General features: G+C 40.1%; 2 protein-coding genes across 3 annotated transcripts; both read left to right on the top strand.

Moving 5' to 3' along the window:
* Positions 1-518: 518 nt before the first annotated feature.
* On the top strand, positions 519-10,563 carry RB195_002864 (uncharacterized protein; the record flags this gene model as incomplete). Of its 2 annotated transcripts, XM_064200310.1 has the most annotated exons (14): positions 519-549; positions 615-668; positions 5,198-5,290; positions 6,268-6,375; positions 6,447-6,553; positions 7,609-7,737; positions 7,796-7,977; positions 8,278-8,386; positions 8,541-8,627; positions 9,416-9,477; positions 9,654-9,758; positions 9,821-9,968; positions 10,034-10,192; positions 10,408-10,563. In XM_064200310.1, the coding sequence occupies 14 exons, from the start codon at positions 519-521 to the stop codon at positions 10,561-10,563; spliced, it is 1,530 nt and encodes a 509-aa protein (XP_064056190.1). The 2 variants fall into 2 exon arrangements, with proteins under 2 accessions (XP_064056190.1, XP_064056192.1); XM_064200309.1 differs by lacking the exons at positions 519-549; positions 615-668 and having other exon boundaries at positions 5,215-5,290.
* Positions 1,844-2,262, top strand: RB195_002865 (uncharacterized protein; the record flags this gene model as incomplete). The annotated part of the gene is made up of 2 exons (XM_064200311.1): positions 1,844-2,103; positions 2,157-2,262. 2 exons carry the CDS (start codon positions 1,844-1,846, stop codon positions 2,260-2,262), a joined length of 366 nt encoding a protein of 121 aa, XP_064056191.1.
* Positions 10,564-10,771: the final 208 nt, after the last annotated feature.

Genomic DNA, 10,771 nt, shown 5'->3' on the forward strand with positions numbered 1-10,771 from the left:
ATTCGGCGCAAATTTCCTTCGTTCTCCAACATCTCTGACGAATTCGACGTTTTAAACTATGATCGTCGACTTCGATTTTTGTGAATCTTTCATTTTTTGGTCGGGTCGTCTGTCAGCAAATATGATCGCGTTGTCCATTGGGTATCGATTGAATTGCTCACAGTTTGGTGGTGACATGGTGAATTGCTGCAATCCGCTATTAATTTATGATTGATGTCCTTTGGGACTCTAATGAAACCATTAATCCTACAGCTGAACAAAAACGAAATCCACCAACTGTCAATTAAATAATGTTATTGCAGTTTTGTGTGAAAGGAGAACACTAATCGTTCCATCCGGAACCATATGTAAACAATGCTCTTCGCTGAGACTTTTGAAACCATATATAACTAGACAAAAACCAATTTGCAGTGTAATTGCAGGTTATGCAACCTCTCTGCTCTCTCTGATCCCTAATTTTACAATCAAAATAGCCGTGGCTGGTTAGCTTTTCACGAACCTCGGTCGCGAAGAAAACCATGATCAAACAATATAATATTGAACTGTTCCGTATGTTCCCTCCACAATTTCTCGTTTAAATTCAACTTTTTAATCCTCATTTGCCTGAGTTCTAGGCCCAAGGAGTCAACATAATCTATCGACGGACGAAATTCGTTCAATCAAGCACTGTTTGTGGCTACATTATTGATTGGAATGTCTTTGATATTGAGTAAAGAATAAAAATCCCGTGAAGGTGAAGAGAAATTTCTTGGATAGCCTAATAGTTGTAGTTGTGGCCCAGCACCAAGTAAGCTATCACTGCAGCGAAAAGATGTAAACGAAAGCGATTCCCTGTTTTATCAGTAGAAGATTTATTTTAGATCTGAAACGTACCGAGCACATACTTCGAAACATATATAAACACTCGTTGCAACTTATCGAACTCAAATCCCTCTTATCGCGTAACTATCACCACAGCGTCGTGACCTTGTCGTCGTTGACGGAATCATTCCGCCGAGTATTGCGGATGTCGTATACCATCATGAATGACAATGCCGTATACATAGAACTTTGTTGCACTTTCTTCGTAAATATAGACTTGTTTGGAAATGTCAGAGTACGATTGATTTATTCGTAAGATTTGTGTTTTTCCGTTTATTTCTTCACCTGCTTCTCATATATTTATTTGCTTGAATTATGTTTTTATTCGCAGCGCTGCCTATTATCTTTAAAGGCAAGGTGGTCGGTACACTTTGAAATCTACTTTTCTTTGGCAACGCTACGTGTTCCATGCGATCATACGATTCTTTGTCCTGTACTTTGTCCTTTCTTTTCGTCATTCTTCGAAAGAACACATCAAAATGATGGTCGCATTATTTCGTGAAAGTGGCGTTACCTCTTCTTCTTCCCATCTTTATTTTGCAAAGAGGTGTAAAATTTTCTTCTTACTGATATTTATTTCCTTTTTTCCGTGTTTTCATTATTCTTCTGTGCTGATTTGCGGTTCATCGAAACGACCGAAACAAATGTCTGTTTGAATAATTTCTGTACATCCGGAGCCAACATTACATCAGATTTGAGTATTACTATTTCACCATAATGACCTTAACACCGTCTTTTCCTCTTAAAGTTATATCCTCCATTAGTGAAGGTTCCACACCTTCAATTCAAAGGTGCTTATCCGCTGTCAGAACTCGTTTCGTGTCCGTGAAGAGTACAGCACGAATTTTGATGGTTTTGTGACTGCTTCTGGTTGTGGTCAACGGCTATTTCCACTACACACGATTTTTGCACAAATTATGGTCAGAGTGACTTCGCACGCGGCAGTCGATCACATCTTATCCTATTCTCGGATCTGACTCCAATGAAGAACCTATGCTATTTGGTCCCCGAGATCTCCATAGGTGACTATGAACTGCACATCCAGTCTCGTCAAAATGTGGTGTTGATTTTGAAGTATTTAATCCATGTTGCTTTATCCTATGAGCGATTAAGTAAAAAGCTGTACCGTTATCAAATGCTCTTAAGTGACTACAACCATATCATTGTCATGCAGCCATTGGCTGCTTTCCAAGACAGCGATCAAATTGAGAAGCGGTTCCACGGTTACTGTACTGCACGGAGGTAGTGGGCCGTTGGTCGTAATGAGCTTCTATTTAGGGTATAACTAAGTGCAGATTTGAAATACCTAGAAAGGCTACGATGATTGAACGCAAACCATTTGGTTCGAAGGACGAAGGTCATGGCAGTTACTATCATTGGATGCTTAGCGCTGCGTCATAGTTTCATGGTCTTGAGCAAAAACTACCCGGAAAGGAAACCAGAAAAAGCAGGATGACATCGAGATTCCAGTGAACAACGACAAAAGCGTGAGAAGATAAGGCTATCAATTGCAATCGTTTGATATATAGTTGAATCACGTGACGGGCGCTATCCGACACTAGCAGAACGTTGGTCTCTGGAAAGTGTAGATACTGCGAAATTCACTGAAGGATAGAGTATCCGTGGGTGTCGATCTTAATTCTAAGACTATCTACAAGTTAGATGAAAACCCTCTTTGCTAAATCTCACCTTGTTTGTTGCAAATAGCAATCCAACTTTTTTTGTGGAGAACTTTTGTAGTTTGAACAATGGATATTTGGTTCTTCAAATCTTCATAGAAAACCATCGAAGAGATTCCTAAGAACCACTGTTCTGCGTTCCTGTTTGACTGAGCAAACAGAAGGATAGAAGTGCTATAGAGTAACACATATTTTGGCAGGTTATACTCCTTCAAAAAGAGGAGGAAGGACTTTCACATGTCTTGGCGGTGACTTTATCTCTATTATATAGTTTCTATATTCTTTCTTTTCTATTTTGCCATTTTGTTGTTGTTTCGTGATGTTCATTATTACTGTGCCTCAGCATTTTCGTAATTTGCATTCCAGAAAGAATGTTAACTTTTCCTTTCATTATCCAGATCTAACAAAGGATCGTATTTAATGTGATAGAATTCGTGATCAAGGAGTTAAGAACTTCAGTAAGGTCTTTTTTGCTGCTCAATTTGTTTTTCTTTTCGATATTCACATATATATTGGCATTGGCACTTTTCTGTATCCATCCAATTCCACTGAAACTGTAATGCTTTCGAATGTTTTTTTCTCCTTGCACTCTTCGTGCTGAAGTAGCTGGGATGAATTTTTATGAATACTATGAATTTTTATTGTTGTGTTGCTGTTTTTTTAACAATTCGAATTTCCCTTGTGCGATTAAAGGCATCACTCCACGAATCTGAGGTGGTACAGATTTCAGGTGGAGTGTTCGTATACGGGATGGGAGACTATGGAGAGGGGGGCGATTCCGTCCATTTCTCCCTGATTGCCGTAAAAAACTTCCCGGAAGATACGGCTTCAGGCGTTCTGGCGCACTATTTTCTACAAGGAGTTCGACTGGAGCGCGCCAGCTTTGTGCGGCGCCGTATCTTCCGCGCCGCTTTTACGGCAATTAGGAAGAAATGGAAGGAATCGCCCACCTCTCCATAGTCTCCCATCCCGTATACGAATACTCCACCTGAAATCTGCACCACCTCAGATTTGTGGGGTGATGCCTTTAAATCAAAGAGCTCGAGCAGGGCAACATTGGACTTTTTTCTTTCTCCGCAAAAATATTCATTAGGGAGAACTTTATTGGATAAACTGACTAATATCTGAAGATTGTTCTATATTTCCATTAGTGTTGGCTATTCTGGCTTTCGATGCACATTAACTTGTTCCTTTGGAAACTAGGATAAAGTGTGGATGGACACCTTCTTCTCTAAGAGAATGAGGATGATGAAGTTTTGAAGAATTTTTCTTGACTGCACTGTTTTAATTAATTCTCTGTTGTTGTTTTTTAACTGTTATCTTTATTTTCATGTTTTTATTTATTTTCTCTTTGGTTTGACTTGTATTGACACTGCTTTGTCGGTTTTTCGAGAGTATTTCACTTTTTTCATCCGCTGCTCCCCTAGAAAAACTTCCTGGACTGTCGCTAATGAATGAATAGCAGCAAATCATTTTTGCGCTGCCGCGTTAAAGTAATCATACGTGAAAATGTTTTGGACGAAAAAAAAAAACGTTGCAGTGTCGAAACCAATCCTTTTGGATTAACAATAGGCGGACATTTAGGTAATGGTTTTCATGTGCAGCAGCGTTCTGCTGTATTTTCGGGCACTTAATATTTCTATCACATGTAATGTTCGATTTTGATGCTCTTTTTGTCTACTTCTTGCGAAAACTTGGTGTACGTTTGGCGCATAGAACTAAAAATTTGTTCTGATCGCAAATGTTTGCACCAACTAATGATCAATCGTAAGTCTTCTCTTGCTGGTGAAGCTCCTACTTAGATTCCTTCACAGTTTTGCCAGGGACTGTGTCTGAAGCTGTTGTGATTCCGCGCAAAATCGTATGTCTAAACTCATCAAATGCGTCACTATTCTATCTAGTTGAAAATGTTCCTTATTTCCAAAAATAGCATTTTCCTCCGAGGCTTGATCACTTGTTTTCATGTTTTGCTTACTATTCATCGTCAATCTTATTCTTCTTTTTCTTGATGGTAGATATCAAGACGAAGGTCTCAATTCCTCTCGCTAATATTCAGCTCTAAAATCAATAAAACATTTGATATCGATGGTGGTAACCTGAAAATGACCTACACAATCTCCCATTACTTCATTACTTTCATTTTCTTTCAATATTGAAACTGGCAGGATACAGATAGTTCGTACTTCCACCTTCCTGCTTACTGTCGCTTGCTCTGCTCCCTTTTGTCCAATTGTATTATTCCTAATTGCACCTTGCGATAGGAAGCAGAAGAATTTTTCTCGTATTTACTCCTCTGTAGAAATTTATACAAGATTGTTACTGCGTTCCTATGTAGCATCTCTAGAAAATCAGAGCAGTAATCTAGGTTCATTGCTCCTACATTTTGTCGGTTTCCAATGTGTTCAACCGGGTTGGCGCGACGCCTCTGCCGCAGCGCCGGCTGCCTCTTTCGTTTGCCTGTCCCAATCAAAGCCGCATTGCGCTCTACTGTTTGGACACGTCTGGCGCCAAATATACATGCGATTCGTTGTTTGAACGTACTGTTTGCAATATAATCGATTTTTTACTGACACTCGCACTCGTTCCTCTTCACATCCCTCGTTCTGATTTCCTCCATTAGATTTAGTGAAAATGTCGCTAAAAATAGCATTTTACAGTGGTCACCATTCCTCAAATGGTGGTTGGCACTTTAGCTGACCTACTCAATGCGAGGGAGGATGGGCTCCGTCTTCTTTTATGTGTATTAGCAGGTAGGTGGCTGTCACACGTCTATCACATCAGCGCGAGCGTATAGAAGAAAATAGCGCAAGAAATAAAGTTGGTGATCAATAAATGGTTCCGGTTTTTCCGGTATCTCACACTTCATACAGCACACTGAGCGCTATCGCCCGAGCAACTACAGATTAAGACAGCTTTGATCCGATATTAGACTATTTTACTTGATGATTACGAAAACAACAATTGTTTGTTTGCAATATTTTGCAATATTTTCGTAAAGTGGCATTCCCTGCACTGAAGTTTCTTTATGTTGCTCTGAGAATCTCATCGAACGTTGTTCAAGTTTTTGGTTGACATTTATGTAATGATAGTGAGATCCTAAATTCCAAAGCGAGGTTTGTTAATTACGAGAAATGAGAGTGGCTTTTGATGGTTAATAAGAAGAGAGAAATGTAGAAGATGAGCTGCAAGAAACTCTACGAAGCCTTTTCTCTTTGAAAGTGAAGCTCTCTTTCCCAGTATTGCCCAAGGACATTGCAATTTTAAATGATGTTTTCGTCTTCATTGATTCTGTTGTAGCCGGATCAAAACAACATGAAGCCTGATGCAGTTGGGGTCGAGGAGGGACCATCGTGAGTCCAGAGTCCACTTATGAGTGGTGCTAGCAATGGCCCCCCTAAAACCTAACCGTTACGCTCTACCACACCGACTCGAGTGCAGCCGCCTTCGCAACTGCACCGGGTTTGATGTCGTTTCGACCCGACTATAGTCGAAGTAGTCTGCAATCATTGGTGTTTTCTTTATGTACAGCTGCTTGTATGCAGTTGCTTAGATGATCATGTTATCTTATACCGACGAGGCATGAGAACAGTGATTTTGTAAAACAAGACGTACTCGAAAACAATGTTTTGTTTACAGCTTTTATTTTTATTTTCAGTTTTTGTTCTTGTTTTACGCAGATTACCACTTATGTAAGCTCCATGACTGGTTTCTCTATTGATTATTCTAGGCTACCCACTGGCTGTGATACACCGAAGCTTCTTGTATAACAAGCCTAGCAATGTTCAGCACGCCTTCTTCGTGGCCATTGGGCTGACACTGTACATTTTCAACAGCGGTAGGATCTGAGTAGTTCTTGAGTAATGATCAAGCCTAAGTGAGTTTATTTGTTTAATGCACATTTCTCAGGTTTTGACGCTGTACATGCTTTAATAGCGATTCTGATGGCCTATGGAATCACAAATTTTATTGGCGGCACACGGGAATCAGTGATTGCAGCGCATGTTTGTTTCTTGGTGAGAGTTTCTTCTTATTTGGGATATTTCTGATATTCAGCTTTACTTCTGAGTCGAACACTTTTTGATTTACTGAACACTGTTATTTTCATCTAGCCTATGAGTTAAAGATGGCCCAAGGTCAGAACACCTACTTTTGAAGTGGCACGAAACAGACCTTTCGATGTTTGAATCTCTGTTTAACCACGTAGTTTTTGGGAGTTCAAGAGTGCATGAGCGAACGCGCTAAATCGCCCTTTCTGCTCTACAAATTCAGAAGAACTAGTTATAGATCTCTAGTGGTTCTCTATATTTTCGATCCCCTTCCCTTCATTTCTAACGATTATAAGACGTTACGCTGATTTTAAGTGTGAAGGAATTCATTCTTCCGTTCGGGCGTATAGTCGAACCAAAACGACATGAAGCTCGGTGCAGTTGCATGAGCGGCTGCGCTCGAAGCGGTGCAGTGGATAGCGTAGCGGTTGGGATCGAGAAGGTCTCTTGCTGGCACCATTTATAACTGCATTTCACGATTCCCACCTCAATCCCAACCGCTAGCTAAGCCACACTGCAGTTGCTTGGCTAACTCATGTCGTACCGAGCTTCATGTCGTTTTCTCCCGGCTGTAGTTATTGTGTAATTTTTACATTTTCTCCATTTTTTTTGTCTACGTTGCACCTTTTGAGTGTCTTCATTTTATCATCAGAAATCAATGAGCGTGACCAAATTGGAATTTGTGGCTTGAAAGTGGGGCTGATAACCTGCACTGTTTCGCAATGTTCCATTTTCTTCGACGGATGTGTGCACAGTGTGTACGAATGTCCTAGAAAGCTGATCGGTACATAAAAGCTTCCTGAGAATTGCATGCAAAATCCGTCTTCGGCGACGATGAGAAAAGCATTTATATCCCATCGTGAGAAGCAGTCGTCCTGCCAGCTGTCTTCTCGAAAGTTATTCTCTTGAACATTGAACATTCGAAAAGGGCGAGGAATTTTTCTTGCGCTCGAAGCTCTTACAGAAACAAGAATTTCGCACTATCTGGGTTAGGAGATGGTATGATTTTTTTTAACTTTTAGGGTTATTTGCTTGTTGGGTATTGGTACGTTGAATCGGAAGCTTATGATATTACGTGGACGACTCCGTATTGTATTATGACATTGCGGTTTACTGGACTAGTAATGGATATCTACGACGGAGCACATTTTGTGAGTTGTTTTGTTACTTTGAAGTTTTACTCGTACGGTTAGTGCCCATATGTTTTAGGAAACACTAAAAGCAGATCAGAAAAAAACAGCTATAACGGACAAACCGGGGCTGTTAGAGATCGCCGCCTACGGTTTGTTCTACACAGGCACATTCGCTGGTCCACAGTTCACTCTGAGCAAATTCAGAAGTTACGTGAATGGTGATTGGTTGGACGAGAATGGACAGCCTAAGCAGTCCGCGTAAGTCCATGTTTTCAATTTTTAATATTTTAAAATTAATTTTAAATTAAACGAATATTCGTTTCACTCTTTGAAGAAAAAGTGTTGGTTTCGTTTATTTCGGGTTGTTTTCGAAAACGTTTTCATTGTACCGTTAAAATATGAGAAAGTATTCCTGGAAACTGCCGTAATTGAGAACTTGTAACCATACGTGTTGTCTCTGTTTGAACATTGTGCGGCCTTTTGATGTCCATACTTGCGTTGAGGGTAAACTATAGGTGCTATCATTTGTTAGTGGTATCGTAATAGTCAGTTTTTCAGGCTGATGCCATCCTTAGGTCGATTTATTGGCGGTTGCACCTATATGGTTTTCAACCAGTGGGGTGCTGTGTGGATTCCTGACACTTTCTTTAACTCACAGGAGTTCTTTGTAAGTTATTATTTTCTCTAACAAAAGTTGGCTAGTTATAGATAATAGCACATAAACAATTTCTCACAAAATTATGCATTTCTAGGTAAGAATACTTTTCCATTATTAGAATCTATTTTCTCAAGGATTTTCATCTTTTGACTCAACATCTTAGGACATGTCCTTCTTCTGGCGATGGACATGGACAATGATATGGTTCCGTCTGACTATGTACCGGTATTGTGCAATGTGGATGATAACGGTATGTGATATGCCAGGAAACTTCAAAGCCTTGTTTGTTTGCATCTCCTTCATTCTATTTACTTCGACGTTTTCTTTCTTTGCGTTCTGCGTTGGAATATCTTTGCTAATATTCGTTTCCAGCTGAGATTTCCAGCAGCATAATGAAAAATCAAAGTTGCTTTACATCGGAATGTGTTTACATGCTTCCCGCATAGTTCTGTGCCTTTTTTCAGAGATCCTTTGTTTTAGTCGAAAGAGTAGCATTAAGCACATAAGTTCGGTTGTTATCAGAGCATAGGGGCGATAGGAAGTAGCCGAACCCTCCTCAGGTGGAGGGGCTCTAGCTCATGGGATGCAAAACGCTGCTCATGGGAAACTCTGTCTAGCAAGAGTCTAATTTGGAATAAAACAGCGGATGTTAGCGGAAGTGTAAGTCCGTGTGATGGTATTATTCTGAATTATTACAATACGCTTAATCATAGATGCGATAGTCGGAGCCGGTGCTCTGACCCCCTTCTGACTTTTGAACGGTTAGGGAAGGACCTCCTTCACTTTTAAACGGCTACCGAAAAGACCCTCTTCACTTGTGCTGCACCCCATGAGCTGAACCCCCTTTACCTGAGGAGGGTCCGGCTTCTCCCTATCGCACCTAAGCGCTTAATTTTGTAACTATGTCTAACGATGTGATCATAAGTACAACAGTAGTTTCACCAACACACAGTTTCCCTATAGTTTTGCAACCAGCTGAGCGGCTTTTCCTAATGGTAGTTGTTTTATGCTCTACTCTATTTATCATTTCTCTTTTAGGAAGGTGCTTCTATCCTCAATGGTCTGGGATACAATGGTAAAGATAAGGATGGAAACGATAGGTAAGTGTATGTTGTTGCAATAGTTTCTGTAATGTTTCTCATGAGTTTTCTTCTCTGAAGTTTTGTTGTCTATGTGGAATTAATCCTAAAACGTCTTTGTGGAAAAGCACTAGATTCTCGTTTCCGCAGAATCCCACATTTGGGGTCGTTCTAATGAATTTTGGTTTTTCACTCAGATGGGATGGCGTTCGCGACGTACATGTTTGGCTATGGGAAACAGGACACGACTTCTCTTCTGCTATTGCTTCGTTCAACTGCGGGACCAATACGTTTGCGAAGAAGTTAGTTGAAATACTTGTGTTTTTTTTTTCGTAATTTCTGCAATTCTATCTTATTATTTCAGCCACATTTTCCGACGGCTGCGATGGCTGGGTAGTAAAGCGGCTGCTCATCTTGCCACTTTAGGATATTTAGCAATTTGGCATGGATACCATCTCGGATATTTCTTCCTATTCTTTTTTGAATTCGGATGCGTAGTTGCTCAAGAACAGGTTTGACTTCTATAAGATCTGGAAAGTATACGTAACTTGCCTTTTTTACCTGCTGATTGTTTCAGTTGTACGCATTAATCGAGCGTACACCTGGTTGGTCAGAATTCAACGCTAAACCGACTGTAAGACCGTTCATATGGGTATTTGGTCGTTTGACCGTCATGTACAGCATGGGTTTCGGCTTCCTCTGTTTTGGACTTCTGAAGACGAAGTTTTGGATAGGAGTAAGTTATAACTTTTTTTTAAGTTTAAGTAAGTGATACAACAGTTTTACCGCTTTAATTGCATAGCTTTGGGACTTGGAGAATAAATGTGATCCCCAACCTGACAATTACTAAGGAAATACTAACGCTTTTTTAGGCGCGTTATCAACATAGTAGTGATCATTTGTTACCTTTTAGTCGAGAATTTGTTCCTCATTGAAAAAGCTTTGTTTCAGCCTCTCAAGTCACTGTACTTTGTTGGTTTCTTTGTATTTTTCGTCGTTTGGCCGATTCTACACGTCATTCTGAAGCGGGTACTGCCAAGGAAACCGAAAAGTGTAGTTTCCGAACAAAATTCGAATGGAGCGACAGAACACAAAAAGGAGTTGTGATGCGGAGCGTACATGGGTTCTTTGTTGGTATTTAATTGTTGCCTCAATGACTTTATTCATAGTGTCTTGTTTATATGGTGTTAATTCATACAAATTCAATTGATTCTCAATTGACCCTGTAAACGAACTGCTATTCTCATCTGACGTAGACTCTTGAATGTCCATTTATCAGCCCTGCATCCGTAAATCCGTTTTCGGACGCAGTATT

The sequence above is a fragment of the Necator americanus genome, chromosome IV (genome assembly GCF_031761385.1).
Source record: "Necator americanus strain Aroian chromosome IV, whole genome shotgun sequence".
Lineage (NCBI taxonomy): Eukaryota > Metazoa > Nematoda > Chromadorea > Rhabditida > Ancylostomatidae > Necator > Necator americanus.